The sequence below is a fragment of the Ammodytes marinus genome (assembly GCF_949987685.1).
Source record: "Ammodytes marinus genome assembly, chromosome: 17".
In the NCBI taxonomy this organism is placed as follows: domain Eukaryota; kingdom Metazoa; phylum Chordata; class Actinopteri; order Uranoscopiformes; family Ammodytidae; genus Ammodytes; species Ammodytes marinus.
In genome coordinates this window covers 8833229-8857468 of record NC_137221.1, presented here as the reverse complement: position 1 = coordinate 8857468, position 24240 = coordinate 8833229, and the positions used below count along the sequence as shown (strand labels likewise).

The 24240-nt window shown below is 41.7% G+C and overlaps 3 protein-coding genes across 6 annotated transcripts; 1 reads left to right on the top strand and 2 right to left on the bottom strand.

The window, feature by feature from the left end:
• Positions 1-970: 970 nt before the first annotated feature.
• rnf5 (ring finger protein 5) lies at positions 971-9459 on the bottom strand. Its single transcript, XM_080045034.1, has 6 exons — positions 9030-9459; positions 5338-5356; positions 3424-3536; positions 3134-3191; positions 2922-3033; positions 971-2457 (listed from the first exon to the last, which is right to left on the bottom strand). The coding sequence occupies exons 1-6, from the start codon at positions 9251-9253 to the stop codon at positions 2339-2341; spliced, it is 645 nt and encodes a 214-aa protein (XP_079901160.1). The 5' UTR covers positions 9254-9459; the 3' UTR covers positions 971-2338.
• Positions 9460-9916: 457 nt separating this feature from the next.
• utp23 (UTP23 small subunit processome component) lies at positions 9917-23717 on the top strand. Of its 4 annotated transcripts, none has more exons than XM_080045197.1 (4): positions 9917-9963; positions 10120-10312; positions 10493-10667; positions 11048-11485. In XM_080045197.1, the coding sequence occupies exons 2-4, from the start codon at positions 10125-10127 to the stop codon at positions 11450-11452; spliced, it is 768 nt and encodes a 255-aa protein (XP_079901323.1). In that variant the 5' UTR covers positions 9917-9963; positions 10120-10124; the 3' UTR covers positions 11453-11485. The 4 variants fall into 4 exon arrangements, with proteins under 4 accessions (XP_079901323.1, XP_079901325.1, XP_079901324.1 ...); XM_080045199.1 differs by lacking the exon at positions 9917-9963 and adding an exon at positions 23482-23717 and having other exon boundaries at positions 9983-10312; positions 11048-11411; XM_080045198.1 differs by lacking the exon at positions 9917-9963 and having other exon boundaries at positions 9983-10312; positions 10493-10565.
• Positions 13081-18367, bottom strand: LOC307263852 (double-strand-break repair protein rad21 homolog A-like; the record flags this gene model as incomplete). Its single annotated transcript, XM_080045136.1, has 13 exons — positions 13081-13272; positions 13669-13752; positions 13903-14082; positions 14224-14369; positions 14638-14794; positions 15187-15410; positions 16003-16131; positions 16235-16357; positions 16722-16916; positions 17074-17180; positions 17421-17520; positions 17869-17998; positions 18224-18367. 13 exons carry the CDS (start codon positions 18365-18367, stop codon positions 13081-13083), a joined length of 1911 nt encoding a protein of 636 aa, XP_079901262.1.
• Positions 23718-24240: the final 523 nt, after the last annotated feature.

Sequence of the window (24240 nt, the reverse complement as noted above, 5' to 3'; positions counted from 1 at the left end):
CCAAACTCAACATTCTAAAACAGGACAGATGATTGATTCTTAAAATTGGTTTTCCAGATATTTCTGGTGTGACAACATCCACCATGGTACATCATTTAACAATCCCAATAGTTGCTAGTGAATTTCTTTTTGATCGAGAAAATTGAGATCGACTAATCAAGACGTTTGGTAACATTCAAACGTAGATAATGACAACACAAAACTTTAGAGTTTGATTCTGATTTTAATCTCTCACATCATTCTCCCATGTTTGATCTGCCCAAAGAGTTCACTTGTTTTCAGTGTCACATAAGCCTCATCATCATCATAATACAAAGTGGAGCTCAGACAAGTTTTCAAGAAAATGACAAACTCCAGCAGCCATCCTGCCCGTCTCTGGCCCCGTTGTGAATGTTTAAATTGAAAAAAAAGCAAACACATTTTTTTATTTAAATGAGCTGATGAGTTTGATTTAAATTCTACTTCGGGGAGCTCCTGTCATTTTACACTGTACAGTTGTTTACAGGTGTGTATGGGATGCCTGATAAAATCACCTTATCAACTCGGGCTGAAGACTACAAGTGCATTGTGGGTAGGAAGGAAGAATAAGGAACAATGCCTCCATTTCTGCTCCATTCAATTTGACATTTGAAAAACAAAGTTCCTTTGTTAGTCCGACAATCACTTAGTACTCATAAACCAAGGTGATTTTATTTTGCCCTTGTTTACTGTTGTCACATATCAAAATATTTTTTTTTACTTTACAGCCCTCTAAATAAGAATAAACCACTTCAATGTAGACATCTCTACATTAGCCTAATTCATGTAAATGCTCTAGAAGAGAATATTTTCATTTGGAATTTGGGAGAATTGTTGTCAGTAGTCCATAGAATTAAACAAACTATTTATTTGACTCAAAAACATAGCTATAAATAGTAAAACCAGAGACACTGATCAAGACCACATCAAGCAGGAAAGGACACGTTTTTTCTGCACTCATAACATTTTATTTAACTTAACAGCAGAAGGTTGGCAGAGGAGTTATTAACTTGGGCTGTAGACGTTTTCTTGAGTAAAAATGGGAGGAATTTATGAAAAAACAGGAACCAGATCTCGCTTTACAAAAGCATCTTGAGGGCCGACTCCCATCTCTCTCTCTCTCCACTGCTGTTCATTCCACTCAGAAAACACGTAAAAACAGCGTTTACAATATTCATATGTACAAATATATAATGTATACTCACTCACTCAGACAACGTACAGTTAGGAAAAACAAAAAACAAAATCAACTGTGACAAAAAGTTCATTGAACTGTTGCTTGTCTTTCCTCTAAATTCTTAGTGTGCCGACCTCATCCACCTTAAATCGCCAGAACTTTTCTGTGTGTCAGTTTTTTTTTAACCATGTCAAGTGGTGAAAATCTCCCGAACTGGCCCTTTAAAAAAATTAAATAAAAAAAAACGGTACAGCCATCCATGTTTGTAGTGGTTCAACACACTCCGTTCTGTAGGACAGCTCCGTCTACAAATGACTTCACAGTGCAATGGCAGTTTTTATGTTAAGACAAATGTATATATAAAAGAAAATGCATCCACCTGTGCTATTTCTATCGGTTTTTCGAGAAGTTAGTTGCAAAATTCTAGGAGCACTTGTTCATTTCACGAGGAAACTGTAAACAGGAACGTATCTCAATTACATATTTCACCATCGTTCCCTCTCACACATTGTACACGACTGATCTGCTACTCTTTGGCCTTATGGAGTAAGAACATCCTGAATCCCTCGTACCCCAAGGTTTTAACCCCATCTCGACTTAACACAACCAGTGACTGCTTCTTCAAGAGGAATGTGAAAAACCAAAACAGATTAAGTTACTGCCCCCAATTATACCCATCTTCACTTTTTCTGAAGCTCACGCGAAAAGAAAAAAAAAAGCTTTACAAAGCTCACCCCGATCACTTAATACTGTCTGCACCCCAACAGTCTCCACCTTTATTTTCAAGTGGTCCAACACGATTTATTGGGGGATTTATGCGCTGTACGAGTGAGTGCGTTTTGCATAATAATAAAAGAAAAAACAACAATAAAGCAGGTGAGGTGAGTTGGGGCCTAGTATCTTAAAAGTTGAATCAGCCTTCCCCCCCACCAAAGAAAAAATGGTTTGAGATCAAACACAATCCTCCACTTTATCTCCCAAGTTAGTACCTGCTAGGAAATGTAAAATGAGTGTGTGTGTCTGTGGCTCGAGTTAAGTGCGTGAAAGTTTGTTGTATATTTTCGCGCTCCTCCCCCTCTCTCTCTCTCTCTCTCTCTCTCCATCCATCCATCCATCTCTTCTCTTCCGTCCGTCCCGTTTCCTTTAAACGCTCAGCAGCCAGAAGAAGAAGAAGATGGCCACAAACAGGAAAAGGGAGTCTTGCCAGTTGTTATTGCCGTTGTTGTGGTTAGCGTTGCCTTGGTGATCCCCTGCATATTGGTCTGACAGAGGAAGAGGAGAGAGGGGTTTTGGGAAAGGGTTAATACACCAGCAGTGTCTCAAGGGAGAGTTTGTTTGAATCTGTGCTGTAATGATGTCGCCTGAAGGCAGCAGCTGTGATTAGATGGAGCTTGTTACTCACTAATAATCAAAATAATCAAATCTCAGGGCTTCAGCAGCGTTCAAATTCTATTTAAAACTTTATTAAGACCCTGATTTACTCCACAAAGAATGCAATATATTTTTTAACTCATGCCAGTCAAAGAGAGACAACAAAAACCTGTTCCAATAATAAGTTAGCACATTTCCTGACACGTTCAAGGGCCCTCAGATGCTCAAGTGCTGGCTTTGTAATCATTCAAAGACACTATTCTGTTCTGGCCATGTAAAAAAAAGACAAATTGGTGTCTCTTCACTTTAAATCATTACAAAACTAGTAAAAGATTGATACTATGTGTGTTTTTACCTGCTCTTTGAAAGGGGTCGTTGGTGTTGAAGACTGTGGTGAAGAAGCCAAAGGGGAATGCGCCGATGCCGAAAGACATGTGGAAGCCGGTGTCCCCGAAGCCCTGGAACATCTGCACATGAAAAACAGATGAATTAACAGTAACACAAAATAGAATATATATTTTTTTAAATTCTGTTATCGTTTTAAAAAAAATTTGCTGATCCACTCACCCCGCCTCTGCTCTCCGGCTCTGTTCTCTGTCCCTGAGGCCGCGGTGGAGTTTTCAACCTGAACAACAACATGGGGTCAGCCGGTCATCAGTGATCTCTCACACACACACACACACACACACACACACACACACACACACACACACACACACACACACACACACACACACACACACACACACACACACACACACACACACACACACACACACACACACACACACACACACACACACACACACACACACACACGCACACACACGCACACACGCACACACACAGGGGGTTACCTGGGGTCCTCTTGGCTGGAGCTCCCTCGGCCGTACAGAGGGATGACCTTCTCGCTGCTGATGCCAGCCTTGCAGACGGGACACTGCTGCCTGCTGGGCCGCGTCTCCAACCACTGAGAGGACGAGGGAAGCATGACAGGAAAATGTTTAGAACTCAGATCAGATGAGGTCTCGTTTTCCTGATACAAACCTCACTGAGTAAACACTAGGTTCAATGTCGAATTATGGCTTAAGTTTTCCACGAAAATAAAGATTTTAAGCTACAGTTCGTAGGTCCTGCGCTAGTGTCGAGGGGCGACACCAGTTAGGGGCCACTCACACTAGGGCCGCGGCCCCGTGCCAAAGCTAATTTGCATACTAAAGTCTAGAACGTTTGGCTAGTGTGACCACGCCAACTTGTATTCCAGCACGGAACAGCCCCTTGGCCACGGCACACCTGGGAGAGGTGTGCCGTGGCCAAAGTACAGATGCTAATGAGATGACACGCGCACAAGCAAGCGCACAGGCGGCGTTCCTGACGTGAATTTATTAAGGATGCATTGTCCGTTAACGTCCGCTGCCTTACTAGTCCACCAGAATTGCCCACCACTTGGACTTGTAGCTATAATGTGTGAGAATTAACGTGTGTGTAGGCCTAGGTGTGGGCTAATAAAAGAGGGAGAGAGATAATTAGGTAAGCGCAGAAAGCAAAGCAAAAAGGTTTTCGTGTTTACTCACGTTCGTCAGATGATTTTTTTTCTTTTTCCTCCCGTCAGCTGTCATAACTGCATTTACGCATGGCGGTGGAGACGCACCCAAAACAACACACCGCGGCCCGGTGATAAGGAAACAGTAGCCTACCCTAAGGTTTAACAAGAAACTTTATAAAGACACTTAAAAAAACGATCTCTGCCCATACAAGAAGTTCTGACTTGGATTTGATGGAGCGATCGATGTGTACAAAACCATCCGGATACATATGGTCTGATGACGGGCCGTTATATTAATAATAAACAGCGTGCTGCACAAATATGAGACTGTCCACCGCGACCTATTACGTCAAGGCTACATTTTAAAAAAAAAACAATAGCTTAAGGATTCTCGTTGCTCTAATGTGGAAGTGGAATATTTGTTGCAAATTTGGCCGGATGAAAATATTCACAAACAGTCGTATAGCCTACAAGTAGACTAAGCTCCAAATCCTAAACGCGCACGGTGACGTAGGCAAGGTGCAAGTGTGCCCAGGCCACGAGCAGTGTGAGCACGGGCCAGCGAGGGGAGTGGGGAGGGGGGGGAATCGTGCTGAATCGTGCTGAGCACGGAACAGGCAAACGGCACTAGTGTGAGTGCGCCCTTAGTAAACACTGCCATACTGAGAAATACAGAGACAGTTCTGTGGAGCTGATAGGCTTAATCAACTTTGCGTCAATATGTATGGAGATGGTTTGAATGTTACCGACATTCATCAATATAAAACAAAGTTAGGCACTTTAACTTTGACCTAATGAATGTTACGGAAGTTACATTCTCACTATGAACATTAAATGGTTGCAACTCTGTATAATCTTAAGTGGAACCTTTATAGTAATTAGGCTGCTGCACTGAGAGCACTGCAGTGCAACGTAGTGGAGAGAAAGCTGCAGTAAACAGAGGGATTAAGTGCATTAGCATGTTTAAGCTGCACTAAGTCAACAGGTGACGGGTGTAGTTCCCACGATGACCTTACATCACAACCTGAATGGGTTGGCTGCCGCGTTTCCACATTAAATACATTTCTTTTTACTCTACTACAGATGGACAAAGTATGTCCTTTGCATTGAATATGCAAATAATTGTGACATAGTATTTTTGTCATAACGTTATGCCTTAGAAGTCACCTGCAGGGCCTTTAACAAACTTTACAGTACAGTGTCACAATAACAGAGAAATACTCACTTGATGAAGGCAGGGCCAGCTGCAGAAACAGAGAGGGAGACAAAAGATTAATTTGCATTCTAATAAAAGACACATTAGGTAACATTATCATTCATTAAGAGTTGTAGTTCCAGCCTCTTGATGGAGGATGTAGGTCAAATATTCTCTTTTAGCTCTCATTTGGTCTCCACCAGCTCCTGAGGGAAATCGGACTCTTTAGCTGCTAAATGCGCTATGTTCCTCAGCTGGTGGCTGAATGTGTCTGTCCTCTGTTTGATGATGAACGGTGTACCGCATCATGTCCCCATCACAAAAGCGTACAGATTATAAAAGCGTGCCTTACGGTGCCGCATTACATTATAAAAGCTTGTATAATCATGTTTCCGTCAGAGATACCTTGAAACAGCAAAGTAACTCGGATCATGCAGACGAACAGGCAGGACTTGTTTCCGACACTTTCAGTCTTTCGTAAGCAATATAACCAATACCCCGCCGTCTCAGCTGGGCCTATTACCAAACATGTACAAAATAATCGGCTTCGAGCCAAACAAATCATAAGGCAAAACATGACCTTGTGTCAATCTAACAGGCGTTCCCACAGCACGGCTCAGTGTGTGCAGTATTATACTGTTGTATCAGTGGCATTCCTGCATCTACACACAGCTGAACAAAGCTAAAGGCCTTTAGTTAACACAACAACCCTATTCAACTGTGATTTAACGTGGCCGCACGTATAGCCGAGCTCTTTGTGAACTAAGAGTAGCTGCTTGATTTCCATTAATAGGCTCAACAGCCATACAGCGAGGCCCAACTGCTGACTATAAACACAGACCCCATAGACCCTCTCTCTATTTTAGCATACATGTCTCAAGAATCACAGATAAACTGGATTTGAGAACTATATCGGTTGAAGTTTAGCGGAGAGATGATAAAACCATGACCCCCAAACAGCATTCAGCCACATCTTTATGATGTTGACTTGTTAGTCAATGGTTTCCAACCCAGGGGTTCAAGATGATTTACAGGTTAGAGAAAGGAAAAACACAAGCACCACCTGACTCATCGTAAAGGGTCTTCAGGCAAAGTGGAATCATTGGTTTAAACACGTTTGCAAAGATGGCTACAAATCTAATGCACGTATAAAGCTTAGTGCGTATTAATAATGATTTCCCTCTCTCTGTTTATCTCTCTTTCTATCCCCTTGTTGTCAATGTTTTTTTTCCCTTTCAATTTGAACACAACAAGCTCTGGTTCAGTGTTGGGGAAGAAAATAGAATGGCATCTCGTAGACAATTCTCTCAGGTATTGTAAAGACGCCACACGCGCTCATTAACCTAATGTCTCTTTCACACAAATCATCCCCTTTAGACTTGAGCAGGGCTGCTTCCTCCTTCTGCTTCTGATGATGACTCATATTTCTCAGTAAAAATCTGACACAGGACATTTCCTTAAAACAGTTTCACATTTCCTCACAATCTTTGAGGCTAAAAAAAGAAGGTTGAGTATTCAGTTTTTCCATTTTATTATGTCAATATTTTTGTGAGCCAAACATCGCAGTTGTTATTTCTGCAGCTGAACTCACAAAATAAATGCAAAATAAGTTGGAACAAAGGAATAAACTGTTTTCAAAGTTCCACGTCCAGTTTCGTTATGTAGGCTCATAGCTGAACAAAGTGTTTAGGAGTTAGGAGCTGCAAACTGTATGCGATTGCGACTCCCTGTGTGTGAGGGACTGGAATTTTAAAATCTATGTATTCCACCATTTTCTATTTGAAATAAAACGACTCATATGCAATAAGGTTGCAATTTGGATGTAAAGTTGCAACAGGTGTGATCTGTCGTCAACACCTTTTCATCCTTGCCGACCGTTTCATCACAGTTTCATCACCTTGCTCATAAGATGAGAAACAAGAGATGAGTGTGAGAGAGGGACACAGGTAACAGAGGCACACATGTTACATCAGCAGCACAGCTTCATGCATGGTCATATAGCAACTGCACATGTATGCGAGTTGAATTTCCACACAGAAAAACTAATCAACAGCACAACGTTATTAGACACTAACATGTTAACACAAGAATCATCTGTCCACTTCTATTAAAAATGTCCGCTTTACAGGTCCCTCTTTATTTTAGGGTTAAGACTAATTCAGAGTGCTGTTGATCAGACTTCATAGCCATCTTTCAAAGATTTAAAAATAATATTTTAAGTGTTTCTGTCGGACCGGAAAGAGAAAATAAGTAATTTCTGTTCAAGCGTGGGGCCTTACTCTGTTGTGGGACCGCAGTTTAAAACCCTGGCTTTAAGTCAAGGTATGTGACATGTTACACAAGACTGTCTCCTGCAGCTCATTAGATTGTGTGGTCTGCCTTGGAGGCTTTTCTCAAACCTCTACACTGAAAGGAGTTTAAATCCATAATATCTGTGTTTATGGACCTAACCCGTAAGCATCAGCAGCATCTAGCATTACTACTACTTCTATAGTGCTTCCTCAAACTAAACTAAACAGTGTTGTGTATGTAGCCAAAACACAAGAGCACACCCTTACAGATCACTATCATTTAAAACCACAAAGGCTCATTTACTGAGGAGGAAAAGAGAAGTTAGATTTTCTTCTTCTTTTACTTGTGGTCATAATAACGGCTTTAGGTTTTGACCCCAATCCCACTCTCTAAAAAATCTAATCTCTAATCTCATATTAGCCTCGACCTGCGAGCAACGCACGACCATCAGTCAACACTAAACAGTGGTGAACGAGCCTCACACACGTCACCGTCTGCATGCTTTTCCACACCGAATGGTTTGAAGGTTGAGCCTTACGCAAGTCTTGATACAAAACCAAGATAGGAGCCAAGACTAGAATCACAGCTAAAGTGCAAACAAGAGTAATAGGCTAAAATTCACTTATTGATTAAATGATAGGTAGCAAGGTGGACAGTTCTTACAAGTACACTGTGCAATATTGGCTCATAAACTGGTGGTCATTAAGATTTCATTTGTAACTCCTTTAGATTTATCAGGGCCCAGGGTATGACTTTATTGGTTATTGAATTATCTGATTCTTTCTGATTCTTATTTTCTCTTAGCCTATAGCCAACTAAAAGTTCCCTTCCAAAAATGCAAAGGCTATTACTTTGGTCAATGATTGTAAATGGAGGAAAGCAGCAAAACATCACATCGAAGCAACTGGAACCAGAGAATAGTTGATGTTAAATAAATAACCATGTAAAACAAACTAACTGATTGAGCCTGCAAGTGATCTCAAAGCTGCAAATGATCACCAGGCACAGTCTGAACTGAACCAGCAATATTAATGTGTCACAATGGGGCTAAAGGCACTGGCTGCAACTGTGACCAAGGCCTACTACAACCTCAAACCTCATGACATGATCAGCCTGGGCTCACGAGGTTTAGACTACAGTAGATAACAATATTCAAATGTTTCAAATGTGGGTCAGTTGCCAATCAAAAACACTTGCACTTCAGACAGAAACAACAGGGTTTATAGGGTTGAAGTTCAGCCACACTTCATGATCCAATCAACGCGTCAGATAGCCGATGTATTTCTAAAGTAATGTAAAGAAATAATGGTCATATCCAGCGTTAATAAAGGTAAGGGCGCCTTGCTGGGCCGAGATTCCGACGGTTAAAAGGAGGCCGCAGCTCCAAACATGAGCAACAAACAAAAACAATCCCCCCTCTCCCTCCGTACCAGAACAAGTGGCCGCACATACTGATGACAGCGTCTCGTGCAGTGTCCAAACAAATGTTGCACTCGAAGGTGGCCCTGTCCCGCTCCCGTTCTCCCTCCCCGCCTCCTCCGCCGCTGCTGCTGCCTCCCGGCCCGTCACGGTCGTTGCTGCTTTCTCCGGCCGGGAATCCTGCTCTGCTGGTCGGCCCGCCGTCGCTCGACGACCGGGGATCAGCGGCCGCCATTGTATTCGCTGTATTCAAGTGAGAAAGGAAACGTACCGACCACCGACCCAACCCACACCGGCCCGACCCGAGCTAACGTTAGCCGAGACTAGTTCGAGGCAACGACAAGTGTCACCCAATGGTGTGACCATAGAGTGAATATGGGTGTCAACAGGGGTGTCACCAGACCGAAGCTGCGGTTGTTGCTCCACCTGAAGGACTTCCGTTTCCGGGAACAACACAGACGAAGGGGAGAATAAACAGTAACACCACACACTAATAATAACGATACTTATTATAATAATAATAATAATAATAATAATAATAATAATAATAATAATAATAATAATAATAATAATAATAATAATAATAATAATAATAATAATATCGTATTTATAATTATAGGCCTACAATAAGAATGTATATTGTGAATAATAATATTGAACTATATTTTTATAGAATTATATTGATAAATAAAAGATTCCATCAAAATTAACAGAGAACTTTAACATTAAAAATGGCCGCATCTCAAGTTGCAAAAACATATACACAATCATAAAAATATGTAAATATAACTTTTCAGAAGAGGTTATGGGGCAACTGCAGCAGTTTAATTTTTTTTTGTTGCAAAATCTAAGCCGGAACCTCCGTCGTGTATTTTGTTTCCTTTCGGAGACCATAGAAGTACGTACCGTAAGCGTGTTGTGTACACTGGAAGCGTCCATGCTGAAGTATGTGAGAGGGTTTCAATTTTAACATGAATATTTATAAGATATCCTTAACGCTACTCCGATGATTTAACCGGAGGAATCACTTTGTGTTATTTGTATTTTCAGAGGAGGATTAAAAAAACAAAACGAGGCATTTATTCTAACTTTTCCTCGCAGCCACCATGAAGATCAAGCGACAGAAAACAGCCAAGAAAACGTTAAGTTTCTACAAATTTAACTTCAGCTTGCGACAGCCCTATCAGATCCTCGTGGACGGGACTTTCTGTCAGGCGGCTTTAAAAAACAAGATTCAGATCAAAGAGCAAATGCCCACGTACCTGATGGGGGAGGTCCAGCTCTGCACCACCAGGTGAGTACTTACTGAATTTGCAGGTTAACTTGTACATATCTTTATTATAATATAGGGTCTAAAGGCAGTGGGCATCATATTGTGTATGGGCTGTGATGCCCACTGAGGCAAATGGCTATTTGTGATATTGGGCTATATACCTGTAAATACAACTGAATTGATTTGTGATGTGATCCTCAGCTGTGCACTGAAGGAGCTGGATACTCTGGGGAAGGAGCTGTACGGAGCTAAAATCATCCTGCAGAAGTTTCAGGTGAGGCATTGTCCGCACTTCAAGAACCCCGTCCCCGCCTCAGACTGTCTGCTGTCCATGCTGCAGGCGACCAACCCGCACCACTACTTTGTGGCTACACAGGTACAAACAACCACATCATCACAAAGAGGGAAACAATTAAATGAGAAATATTGTTTTTTTTGCTGCTGGAAATGACTCCCTCCCAACCAAGGGCAAATGGACTAGATAATATATTGGCGTCTACTAGATGGTTGATTTGTTATATGCTCAACAAAGTCAGCAGCAGTCTTTGGCATTGACAGCAATGACTTAAGCACTCTATTAGGGACCACAATGGAAATAAGCCTTCAGGCTTTTTTGTGTATTTTAATGTGTGACAGAGTGCTGTTCATGTTTTTATATCAAAATGGTCAAATAAAATCATTCATTCTATCATTCATTCATTGTCTCCACCTCACTCACTAATCCACTTCTTTTTTTCTTGTATCTGTGATCTGAAGGACTTCACATTAACCACCAACCTGAAGAAGATCCCGGGCGTCCCTCTGCTCTACATCATCCTCAACACCATGGTGCTGGACAAACCGTGCCAGACGTCTCTAGACCACGTGCAGGCCATACAGCTGGGGGAACTGGTGAGCCCGGCCCAGCAGCAGAGCATCAACAGCCTGAAAGAGGAGCAAGGCATCGCCCAGAAGGATGGAGAGAGGAGGGGCAGGAAGAGGAGGAGGAAACAGAGCAACCCAAACCCTCTGAGCTGCATGAAGAAGAAGAAGAAAGGAGTGCCGACACCGCCGCTCAAGAAGACAGAGCAAGGGGAGAAGAAGAAAAGGAGTCGAAACAAGAAGCCACGCACGGAGGGAGGAGACAACAACACACCAGCTCCTGTGGTTACGAATACATAGTACGGCAGCAAGACAGAGACTTCAGCCATTTTGTTTCCTGCATAAATATTATTTGAAGATCTTGAAGAGAAAGAAAAATGTAAAATAATTACACTCTGCTCATTTACTTCTGGTATGTTTGAACAAGCACATAAAACAATTAATGTTTATATCATAAAAATACCATTTTAAAACACAGGTGGTCATGGTATTTTTGATTTATTTTGAAAAACTTTTTGCAACAGTCTACTCAGGCATGGAACTGTTCAGACACACTGATTAGTTTTGTTCTCAGCTTTTATACAAAATAAAAAAAGCAAAGTTTACAGGCACATGGTTCAAAATTTAAAATGCACTCAAGTTGCGTGATATACAGTTTACATGGAAGGGGATATCAAAAACGATGCATTCAGCCCATCTTTGCAGAAGCCCACAAGGAAGAAATTTGATCACAATGATTTGGTGGTCTGTTTTTTTTTTGCTTTTAACTTTTTTTCTCTTTGATTGTTGTGACAATAAGTTTAGAGTCCAAACGACACTTATTAACACCAAATACGTCCATTCAGACTTCACTTAAACACTGATGTCATTCTTTTAATAAAAAATATGTTTCGCCTTTAAATAAAAAGAAACAGTTAATTATTTTATATATTATATCAATAAAATCATCTTGAACAGAGTACCTACTTGATTTAAACTGTTAAAAGTGACACAGTTAGAGCGACACACTAATAAAAATGGTTTCTAGACTTATTCCAATCTTGGTTAATTATTTCAGGACAGAGCATGCATGTATGAAAGACCACCAATGTTTACATCTATTGTTTTAAAATCAAGCTCCTTTGTAAGCTGTGTCCCAATTCCATAATACATGCTAATTATATAAAGTATGTGATTTATACTCATTTGTTGTATTAATTGTAATATACAGATGAGTTGTTGTACGCACGTTACTCAAACTGCAGCTGTTGAATGCTTCTGCAAAATGTGAGGTGTGTCACCACCAGCATTGCTTCTATTTCCTCCTTGTAGAAGAATAGTATGTTCTTTTAGTATATTAGCATGCTGCTTTAACAGTATTGCTACACTATAAACTCAAACCCTGATTAATTAATATGTAGTTTGGATTTGGGACACAACTGTAGTCTTGCTGACTAGTGAAGCGCAAACAGTCGATGCGAGCAAAGCTTTCGCAAAAAACAACTTGTCAGTTTTGCTTAAAGTGCTACACTACAGTTGTATAATTATTAACTGCTGGTTAAGTCTGCAAATCACTAACTGTATTAATGTACTCTTGCAGAGACTGGATATGGTGCATGCTCTTTTTGTCAGTTTACACAAGCACCCTCTGATTAGAACTTTTAAAAATAATAAATTAAAATAGAAAAAAAGTGTCCATTGTTTGGAGTTGCCAGCCTCCCCACTGTGGAGGAAGAAACCTTAATAACCCAGCCATGTTATTCAGACCTCTTTCCTCCCACCGCTGCTTAACATTACATATTGCAAACAGAAGATAAAACTTCACATTATAGACAAAACAAGTCAACAGACATAATAACAACTACACAAATAAATACAATTTTGTTAAATGAACAGATTGTGTCTTGACCAAATGCAGTTTCCTTTTGTGACTGTGAGGTTGTGTTTATCTAGATGATGTGGAAGCGGGCCCCGGGCGTAGCTATGATGTCGCTGTACGGCTCCTCCTGTACGAGCTCCACCGCCTGCTGCTTCTTCAGAACCAGGAAACTGTAGAACTTAGCGGCCGCCTGCTTCTTGTTGTTGTTCCTGCACAGCTCCAGCAGGCCCACCGACTGGGCCCCTGTTTTAGCCATCACCCTCTGTCACAACCAGAGAGCCAGGACATGTCTCATTCAAAAACATATCTTAAAATCATTTGAGTAGCACAGTTTGGTATATCTATAGACAGGCAGCTGTGACCTCTGAAACTACTGTATAATAGCATGCATTGTTCCTCGCCTCCTCATTTGACTGAATAAAACAGCAATGAAAATAACTAAATAGAGTGAAAAAACTATTTAACTTGAGCTACACAGCCGATGTCTTGCGTATGCTATCACAGGCAGATTTCAATGTACGTAGTCCAATGTGTTTCAGTTAGTTCATGATTTTAATTTGAGATACAAAAATGAAGTAACCAAAAATATAAACTCCTCTTAGTTGTGAAATCAACTCATTCTTCTGTTTTTTCCAATCAAATATGAACATATACACACCTGAAGGCCGTGGAGCATCTGCTGGGTTCTCTTGTTCCACCTCCTCTCCTCCTGGTCCTGGTCTCCTCCCTGCAGTTCTTCCTCCTGAGAAAAAAAATATTACACACACATACTAAATGAGTGTGTGTCCGTGCTCTGTTAACTTACCCTGAATAAATTAGAAAGTTGTTTTAAAATCTTATAGTCACACAAGTGGAAGTGAACTGTGCTAGTTTTTGTGGATCTTTATCTCACCTCTTCATCAGAGTCGTCATCATTCTTCTTCTTGTCACAAAGCAGGTCCAGCTCAATCAGCTGGCTGATGTTAGTGGTGTCTTCTTGGGGGAGATCCACAGTGGACGCCTCCAACTGCTGGGACACCTCGGAGCCTGTGGACACCTGTGGCTGCTGTTGCTGTTGGTCCAAAGCCCCCATCTAAAAAAATTAAAAACAAAATGCGTAAGTAGAGTTATTCGAGTCTTTACTTCAATTATGCAAATGTGTCAATGGGGAGTGTACATCTACCTCATTCTATACATAGAATCATACTAAGGTCATGGGGGCATGTGTACTCACAGGCAGGGCTGGTTCTGTGTCCTGGGATTTGCGTTTGAGGCCCCGCTGGGAGGATGGAGGGGGCATGACTGACTCGTCCAGCGTGGTCCTGCTGCCTTCCACAGCTGAAGTCTGGAGGACACTGGCCTCTTCCATGATGGTCTGGTCTGGAAGGGGGAAATGGACATGTTAGAGAAAGCTCACATGGACAAAATATTGATGGAGAAACAATTAGGTAAGGTCGGTTTATGCCTGTCCTGAAATACGTGCTCAGCAATTACATTAACAAACTTCACTACCTTTGACACCCATACATATTGCGTTCCAATATTGCACCAAAGAAGGGGGAATATGTTGAATATCCACACTGTTTTTGTTATAACGTATCCAAATACAAAGCAGCCATAATTGTGAGCAAAGAGACCTATTTCTCACCCAGGATGTCTCTCTGCTGGGGTCCTGCTGTTTCCTCTCTGGGCACCTCGGGATTCTCCAGATCCTTCAGGAACTCATCCAGGCTGTCGGCCTCTCCACCTTTCCTCCTCTTCCTCAGCTCGTCTGGCACCAGAGGTGTCAGACATCTTGTAAACATCTAGAGAGACAAAACCAAAGGGGCCAGAAGTTTGAGAACATGCAAGAATATACAGTATTTTTAATTGTTATAATGGTGCTCCAGTACTCGACGTGGGTGTGGGTGTGAATAAAACAGTCAAGGATTTGCTCATACACTTTAGTGCAAGACCAACACAGCTCAGTTACACTAATACAACTCTCCATTTTTTCCGTCAACACCATCGGTCAACACACAAAACCTTCTTCTTTCCTCTTGTTTTTCAAAGAACTACTAATTAATTAAGAATATGTTATGATTTCTTACTTAGGTTTAAACTTGTGTGTCTTCACAATTATGTTTCATTTACACAATTTCACCCTTACACTACTTTGTACAGTAATCCTTGGATATCTACGCATCTCTGAAGTTACCTTAAGCAGCCTGGCATTCCAGAGAGGCTGAGCGGGGAGAGAGAAAAGCTTCTCCACTCCTCCGGTCTCCTTCCACATCATCAGCTTCTTGGTGGGCGGGGCCAGGTCCAGGGTGGTAACGATGTCAGAGTAATCAGACAGCTGTGCACGGATGGTTTTACTGTCCAACTCCTTCACGCTGTCCACAATCAGCTTCCTCTTACGCTTAGCCTTGGTCTCCTTCACTGCACAGGCCAAAGGGAGATGGAGATGAATCGGCTGCATGGACCAAAATAACTCTGGTATTATGAGCAAAAGGGCAGTTCTATATAAAAACGAGTCGTTCCTGGCTGCGTTCCACTCAGAAGTAATCGAGACAGGAGCGCATTGGTAGCAGAGTGGTTAAATCGCATGCCATTGAATTGCAGCCGGTGACCTTTGTTGCATGTAATTCCCCCTCTCTATCCCCACATTTCCTGTCCACTTCTGTATCTTGACATCTATCTAAAGGCAAAAAATGCCTCAAAAAATAAATATATTAAAAAAAGAAGTAACCATGACAAATCATCAGAATTTTAAATGCAATATATTACATTAACCAAATGTATCATTTTCAACACATTCATGTTTGCCTATGCAATGTGCTGTTTGTCTCTATTTTTGTATCACTATGCCACTCATGCAATCTGGTATGGCACTTTTTGTCCCCTAAATCAAGATGTGATTTTCTTCATGTAGGGAAGGAAAACCATTATACATAAAGTAAAGAAGTAAAAGTGGAAGTTCCAGATATCAATGAGGTCTTAAGTATTTCTGTAAAAAGCAGCAGTGAGTTACCTGTGATGTCGATAGGCTCCAGGGCGAAGGTTTCCTCCTCGTTGTGAACCAGGGTGGTCTGCTCCGTCTGGTCTGCCATGGCTGGTAGTGGCTCTGTGGGGCCTGAGTCTGGACTATCTGGGGCTCCCGCTGACAACATACAATCCACACCATATTGGATATACGTGGGATGATGATGACACATATGTCATTTTTCCACATGTCAATTTTTCAGGTCATTGGCTGAACCGACCTGAGAGAGCATCAAAGTCGTCGTCATCGTCTCCGTGGTCCTGAGGCATCATCACGCTCTCTGCGATGGCGGGAGGGTCGTCAAAGATGCCGCCTCCGTCCTCGTTACTCAGCAGCTTGTCCACTACACACACAGAGAGATACGGTCATACAATGATTACAATCAAGAGAAATAACAGTCAATCTGAATGCCAACAATTCCAATGCTATTATTACCATCAAGTTTTTGTTAATTAAATACATTGTGGTGACAAAGTACCTAACAATCTCTTCACAACAAACCACAGGAACACGCTAAAACACTTGTGCGATGACAGCAACATCCACAAACTTTCTTTTAAATGTCGCCAGAGAGCTTGAGTATAATTTAGTGTAGTATCACTTACAGACGTTAAGTTAAAAGTGATTCTGTTGCAGAAATAATGCTAACTTTATTGCATCTATCTCACTATTTAACTGCGGTGTCATACACATTGTCAGGATCCTACCCAGCATGCCTCCCTCAGTGCTCTCCATGGGGTTGTCTCCAAAGTCGTCGTACTCCAGATGATTGGACTTGTCAGTGATCTGGTCAGATCCACCCTCGGCCTCCAGCAGTAGGTTGGAAGCTGAAGCCGCCATGATGTCCACCTCGAACGCACTCTCCTCCCGCATCATCTCCCGGTCGTCCATCCCAAAGTCAGCTGCACAACAGGAACAACAGTGTGTCTTTACAGCATATATTGTTGGATTTAGGTGTGTAGGGGAAGTCAACCAACAAGGTAGAGATGTTTAAACTGTTCCAGAACAGATGTGTAGAAACATGACTGTCAAACATAACATGGCACACTCAACGCCTACCAAAGTCATTGTCCTGCAGCAGGTTGAGGTTGCCCACCTCTTCCCTCATAGTGATCTCCTCCACTCTGCTCTGGTTCAGGTTGAACTGCTGGGCAACGTCAATATCACTGGACAAAACAAACCACACAGTCCATTCCATTTTGTATTTATATTTTTGTGAGGAAGTGTTGGAAAATGGAAATTGTTGAAGAAATTGTCCAGTATTAAATGTTCACAACAGTATTTCATATTAAGGGGCATACCTCCAACCTCTTTTTCCAGTCATCTAAATACTGCTGTCTATCCAATAAAAAAGTTAAAGTGCCTAAAATAATAAAAATAAAAGTTGCTTTGCGCGAAGGACTCACTCTAGGTCTGGTAGTGGCTGATCAAAATCATGGAACTCCTCGGGCAGCGTGATAGCGTTGTAGGCTGCTTCTCTGTTCTCCTCTGGAAGATCCACCACACCTGGAACATCACAAGAAAAGAATTGCAGCGTGAGACAAATCTCAAGTAGCAGGGATGAATGAAACAGGCTTGGTTCATTATTATGTTTGTAAAAATAGGGCAACTTTAAGAAAGATGCTATGAGTTGAATAGTAATGAAAACTGACAGATGGACACATAGTGAGAACAATATAACAATAAATAATTCCAACTGAATACTGTATGTGAATACAATATTTTTTTGCATATATAGGTGGGAAAACCAATATCTTTATTTATACTGTATATCATACTGAATACTATTGCATGTATGTGAGAATACATATAACTTTTTTCTCTTCCTCTAACTTCCCCAATTCTTTCCCTAACCTGGTCTGAATGCCATCTTGATCTTGATGAAGGCCTCATTACAATCTGCCAGCAGGTACTTGGCCTTTCGGTGGTAGATCCTCACCACCCCCAGCAGCAAATGCCCCGATGTCCTAAGGGCCATTTTCACCTGTAGAATGAATGATAAAAAAAAAAACATCAGACATGTTTAAAAGGGATTTATAGCAGTAAATGTTTAAAATACAGGAAAGTTTTTTAATACATTTTGTAAAAACATAAGTTTATGTGTGTGTTGATCCTGAAAAAAACAATTAAGTCCTAAAAGTTATAAGCCGAATCTTGTTATTTTGACCTATATCAACATATTGTGACAACAACATAACAGAGAAACTACCTTGGGCGAGATGATGCTCTCCACGCTGCTCTCCAGATTGCACTCGAACACATGAGCCTTGGTCAGCTTCTTGTCCCAGTGGGCCGCCAGCCAGATTTTAGCCAGCGGCCCACGTTTACTGAGCACAAAGTGGGCATAAAACATGGTCTCAGCGCGGGCTCACCCACCAGGGGAAAGGGGGAGGGGAAGGCGTTGGGCCTAGGAAGAAAGGAAACAAAAACAACTTACAGTGTGTGATTGAAATCACAACTCAGTAACGGTAAACAAAGCTTGACAGCTGAAAGGCCACGTTCATTGTGTGGTCTAAGCTCTTGCAAGCCAATTCTTTGAAGATGCAGACATGGTTGTCGAGCTAAATAAGAGTAATGACAGCAGTTCAAAGTGGGACTCAAGCTGATTAATTGAGACTTTTGTAAACCATTGCCTGGTGAGGGAAAAGCCCCATTCAGGAAGGTATAGCCTGAACTCCCCACTCTATCGTAGAGCCAGAACACAACCTCTTACGAAGGACTTCTATCACCACTGCAATGGTTTCAGTTTGGAAAGTTCCCCCACTTTCTCAACACCAGCAAACATAGACTGGGGAAGACCTTCATAAAAAACATCAGGACTGTGAACTCTGATCCTGCCAGGCAGGTCCCACATTTTTTTCAGAGTAAAAACAGAACGGACACATAGTGGATTATAAGGCGATGTTGACTGATTTTGACAAAAAGCATTCTCTAGAATCGCTGACTCCACCTTTATTGTAGACTATTTATCAGTGGAAACAAGGCTTTAAAGCCCATAATGGCACTCACATCATGCACATGTTGCCTGGGTAAGAGGTGTAGCCCAATACTTTTGTCTATATAGTGTAGTTTATAAAAAACTAGAAAAAAAGAAAAGCTGCCAGATGAAATGAAAATGGCAGCTTGCCTATAGCTACACCTGCAGCAATACAATGTAGCCTACCTGCCATAACTGCGTCCAGTTATTAACAGAAGCCGACACTAAGCCACATTATGGTTACAGTAAGGACATTCGAACGCATTATGTAATTCACACGAGACGACACGTTACAGTTACATTCGAACGCATTAACGTTGATGTTATTCAAAGGAAACGACCGCATCCGCATTCACCGTTGGTGCTCTCCGCTGCATCACAACAGGTGAGGATGCGTTAGCCCCTGTCACTCAGTATCTGCTACCGTTGTTTTATTTGACAGCGACTAATTTAATGAGCACAGATTCACATGCATACCTTTACCAAAATGACTCACCGGTTAGCCGCCTTGAGCTTTTTATATGCTCGTTATGCCACCGGCCCCAGTGTTATGGTGGTGGCGGTTTTTCCATCCCCTCCACCGACTAAAACAAACAAGATGGCGTCCTCTCCCGCCCCCTCCCTGGAAGGATTGGAGTGCAGAGTGGTGCTGATGTTGGGAAGAGGAGAGAGGGAGGGATGCTGAGCCAAAGGTATCAGTATCACAGTCTTATCCTTCTTGTACTTCTCCAAATCATTGGTAGCCTACAATACCCTCCACATCCCCTGTTTTCTCTCTTTTTAACTTTTATTTATATAAGTAAACACTTGTCTAACAATTTTTTCATCAAATTTAAATTCAAATGGCTTTACTGACATGCAAGTTTTCCTCAACAATGTTGCTGAAGCATCCAAAGCTAAATATGTTTAATATAGCCTAAACATAAATCATAAGTCTACACATTCTTTTTTTGTCTCCATTATTGACCCTTTTAATGTCTTATGCATATCTTCTCACGTTAGCAGCACAAGATTGAAGAAAGCATAGGCCTATATATACACACACAGTAGCGGCTAGCCTATAGGCCTATGGCCTATTCATGATGGATTGTAATCTACTCACACTATATTGTAGATTAATTGATTGATTGACTGTTGGTTAGTAAAAAAAAACTATTATAAAAAAAACATAGTAGTAAGTAAGAAGTGTCACAATTTCCAGAGCCCAAAGTGACACATTTGACCTCTGTTGACAGTTTTCTGTGTCGAGACTTTACAGTCGATGGTTACATTTTAAAAAGCAATAAACTGAAAGACTGGTAACAATCAAATATCTGAATGTACCACCACCAGGGGGCAGCAAAGTTGTTTGAACGCTCACAAACTCATTCAGATAACAAATGATCTCGTCAGCACTGAATTAAAATGAAAAGAAGTAGGTAAAAACTCATTCTTACCTGCTCCGCCGGGACGGGTGTCAATCTGTAGCATTCTCTCTTGTGATTGGATACACATTTTGGGATCCTCCAATAAGTTTATTTGCCGATTACATGCAGAGCAGCTGACTGAGAGATCGTCTTTATGAAATGCGCACATTATGTAAGTAATCACTGTATGAATAAATAGCGATTTAAAAAATATGAACATAAATAAACCGCTTACTTCACCTTTAAGTTGAAACAAAGTGTGGCCTTCAGTCACATAACTTTAACTTGATGAATGAATGAATGAATGAATGAAGGTTTTATTTTGAATATGTAAAAACAATACAATAAAATTGCAACAAAAAAAGAAAATAACAAAACCAAAAAAAGGTGAAGTTTCAAGGAATACTATGACATTTTCATAGGTTATAAGTCATATATTTTTTTAAATAATAAACACTATATTTAAGAGCATTTTCTCAGGTCTGTAAATTTATGATATGCTATTTTTTTTATATAAAAGCTTAGGAGACAGACCCTGCGTCTTCTGTGTTGCACATCAACTCAATCATTTCTAGGTTATCAGAGTTCTTAAATGCCACAAGGAAAGACACCATTTCTCAAACCTTGTCTCCTGCAACCTGAGGCATGGTTCTGCTGCGTAGGCTATTTGGCAGCTTGTTTGTCCCCCGTCATTGTCGCTTGGCCTCCTTGACCTTCAAGAGTGACGGCCCGATCCCCCCCAAACCTCCTCTCACGCTCCACAGACCTCTGCACAAATGGAGTCATAGCTCACGGTCTTATGAGCTCTGACAAGCGCACCGCTCCGTCTCCCTCTCCCAACACTCTATTCCATCCGTCTTTTTACGGATAAATGTATGACAGAACTGCAACTCAAAGCCATTCATTTAATGGTCAATGTGCCGAGCAGAACATGTGGCTGAGAGTTTTTTAATAGGGTCACTCTCTCTCACTCTATCCACTTCTTTGTCTTTCCTATGACATTAGCCCTGAAAAGTTAAAGGATTGACTGAGTGTGATGTTCCCCTTCCAAATGTGCCCTCTCACTTCTCACAGCCAGGCCCATATGTCAGACAGGGAAACAACACTAGACCCCTGTCTCATCTCGGTACAGAAGTCAGAGAGAGGGAGGAAACAAAAACTAACTCACAGCTGCCAAAAAAAAACATCCCACAAAGCCCACAGGGGAATGGACTTAACTTGGGCACAAAGGGCCTGGTTATATTTCACCGTAGGATGGCCTTTTGTGCCTCGGAATCGACTAACACTGAGGCTGTGTCTCCTTCCTTGCCCAACCTGTCTGTCTCCTAAGCTGACAAGCAGGTCTTATTTAGGGAGAAGCGCTGAAAGAAGTCCACTGGGGGTTTGAGATGGAGTTTGTGTACAAGCATACACACACAGTCACGCATACACACACACACACAGACGCCCGGCCGGCCGCACGCACACCACGCACACACGCACCCACACACACACACACACACACACACACACACACACACACACACACACACACACACACACACACACACACACACACACACACACACACACACACACACACACACACACACACACACACACACACAGGTTTACACTTTGGCACTGTGTCCAAATGAGAGCTCACTCACAACACATTTCTCACACTGACTGGAATTGGATGGGGGTGGGATTGACTGAGAAAGAGAAAGAGAGAAAGGGTGAAGAAAAGGGAGGTGTGTGTGTGTGTGTGTGTGTGTGTGTGTGTGTGTGTGTGTGTGTGTGTGTGTGTGTGTGTGTGTGTGTGTGTGTGTGTGTGTGTGTGTGTGTGTGTGGTGGCAGTGGTTGGGGATGGGGGGGGGGGGTTGCTTTTCAGTTCTTTTTGGAGGCAACAATAGTCTTTGTCCGAGATCTTCCACCATTCTTATAAAGGTTACTGAAAAGGAGGAGGAGGAAGAGAGAGGAGGAGGAGGAGATGGGGCATGCAGGCGGAGGGACGTTTCTCCATAGTAACAATGACAAAACAGGCCAGTTCCACACCAGGCTGGCAAAAGGGATGATTGCAGCTGCTGAACACAAGCACACAGACTGCTGTCCTGTTCACATAAGAAAGAGAGGGAAGGAAGAACAGCAGTCCAGGAGAGAATCCCAGTGAAAGTGAAAGATTTCCAAACAGAGAAGAGTTCCAAAGTTTTTTTTGTGAAGAGTTGTATCCCGGAATGTCAAAGAAAGTTCTGGGACGCAACACATGAAAGAGGGCACACACACTTGCAGCAGTATACCTGCCCCGGGGCATTCAGACCTTCCCCAGCATGGACCGAGACAGCCACAGCGAGGATACTTTGTCCACCATGGTTCTGGAGAACATTAAAAACAAACTGATTCATGCCTTCAGAACGACAGGAGAGTCCAGAGAAGATCCTAAAGACTCCGGTCCCACTGTCAGACCGCTCAGTATCGGCAGTAGTTACCAAGCCAACGAAGAGCTGCGGAGGGCGCAGATAGATGGAGCCATAACCTGGCTGAGGTCCGAACTGGTGAGTTGACTGCCAGGTTTTATTTTCTATGATTCTTTTCTCTGCAGTTGCTATCAGCAATCAAGTCCAGAAATGTCAATTTGATAATGTCAGTAGTAGAGACATTTTGGAAGAAAGGATTTTAATTTTTTTTGCTTTACTGTAAAGCTGCACTATGCAACTTTGGTGATGTGTCAGAGATGTAAAAATGTTCCAAGGTATATATTCTCATAACTGAATAAACAAACTTTCCTCGCAGGACAATTGGATCCCTGGAACATTGTTTTAAGTTAGAAAGCTATCAAATGATCTTTTTCATCATTATTGTTTACAGCAAAAGGGCCCACAGTTTTGTTTAAAAACATATAATTGTCTTACATCTGGTTAATTTTTTTTTCTTCGATTTATGATGATAGAATAATTCAATACTAAGAATTACATGTATGGGAAATATGTTTTGTAAACTACCTGCAGGCTGCGCAAATGTAAATAAATCCCCCTCTGCATAGTGCACCTTTAAGTCTATAGTTCCCAAAATGCTGATTCAGTTCTTTTCATTGTTGTCATGCAGCTGGAGATGCGCTCACAGGACCTCCAGCTGGCTCAAACACTGCTGGGGCTCAACTCAGAGATCCAAAGACTGAGGAGGGAGAGTTTCGGAGGTGTGGAAGTGGAAGGGGACGCTCAGCAGTAACCTCCCCCTGCTGAGAGCCCCTTCTCTGGGGGAGGACTTACAGGAAGAGCAGGTGGAAAAAAGGCCTTTAACTGAAAGCCATGGGGGTCAGGGAAATGGCTCTGATGAACTCAAATATTTGAATACAAAAGATCGAATGCATTTGCTTGTGATCAAATTAGTCATTTTAAAACAACAGACACCAGTTGCATGTAAAGTAACCTTTGTGAAGAAAAAAAAGCACGAAATGTATTTGGTTTGTGTGACGCTGGCATTGTTTTCCTTTTTTTATTTTTATTTTTAGATAGTTTGCACTTACGCGGAATTGAGGTAAATAATCCTTTTTGTTTCTTTGTTAGGTCAGGAAACAAGACATTATGAATGTAAAAAAAAAGATTATAGAAAATCACTTTTGTCACAATGTTATGTCATGACAAAAATAAAACAATGCGTACCATCAGTGATTTCATATCTTTATTTTGATGGCATACTGTACTACTGCAGTACATACCTGTTTTAAAAATACTTCTAGAAATTCAGTTCTACCAAACAATTCTAGCCCATTCAGTTCACAAATACTGTCTTTACACCAACAATGTGGTCCCAATTATTTCTTTAATCATGGTTCTACATGGTGGTTCACTTTACTAAGTGAGT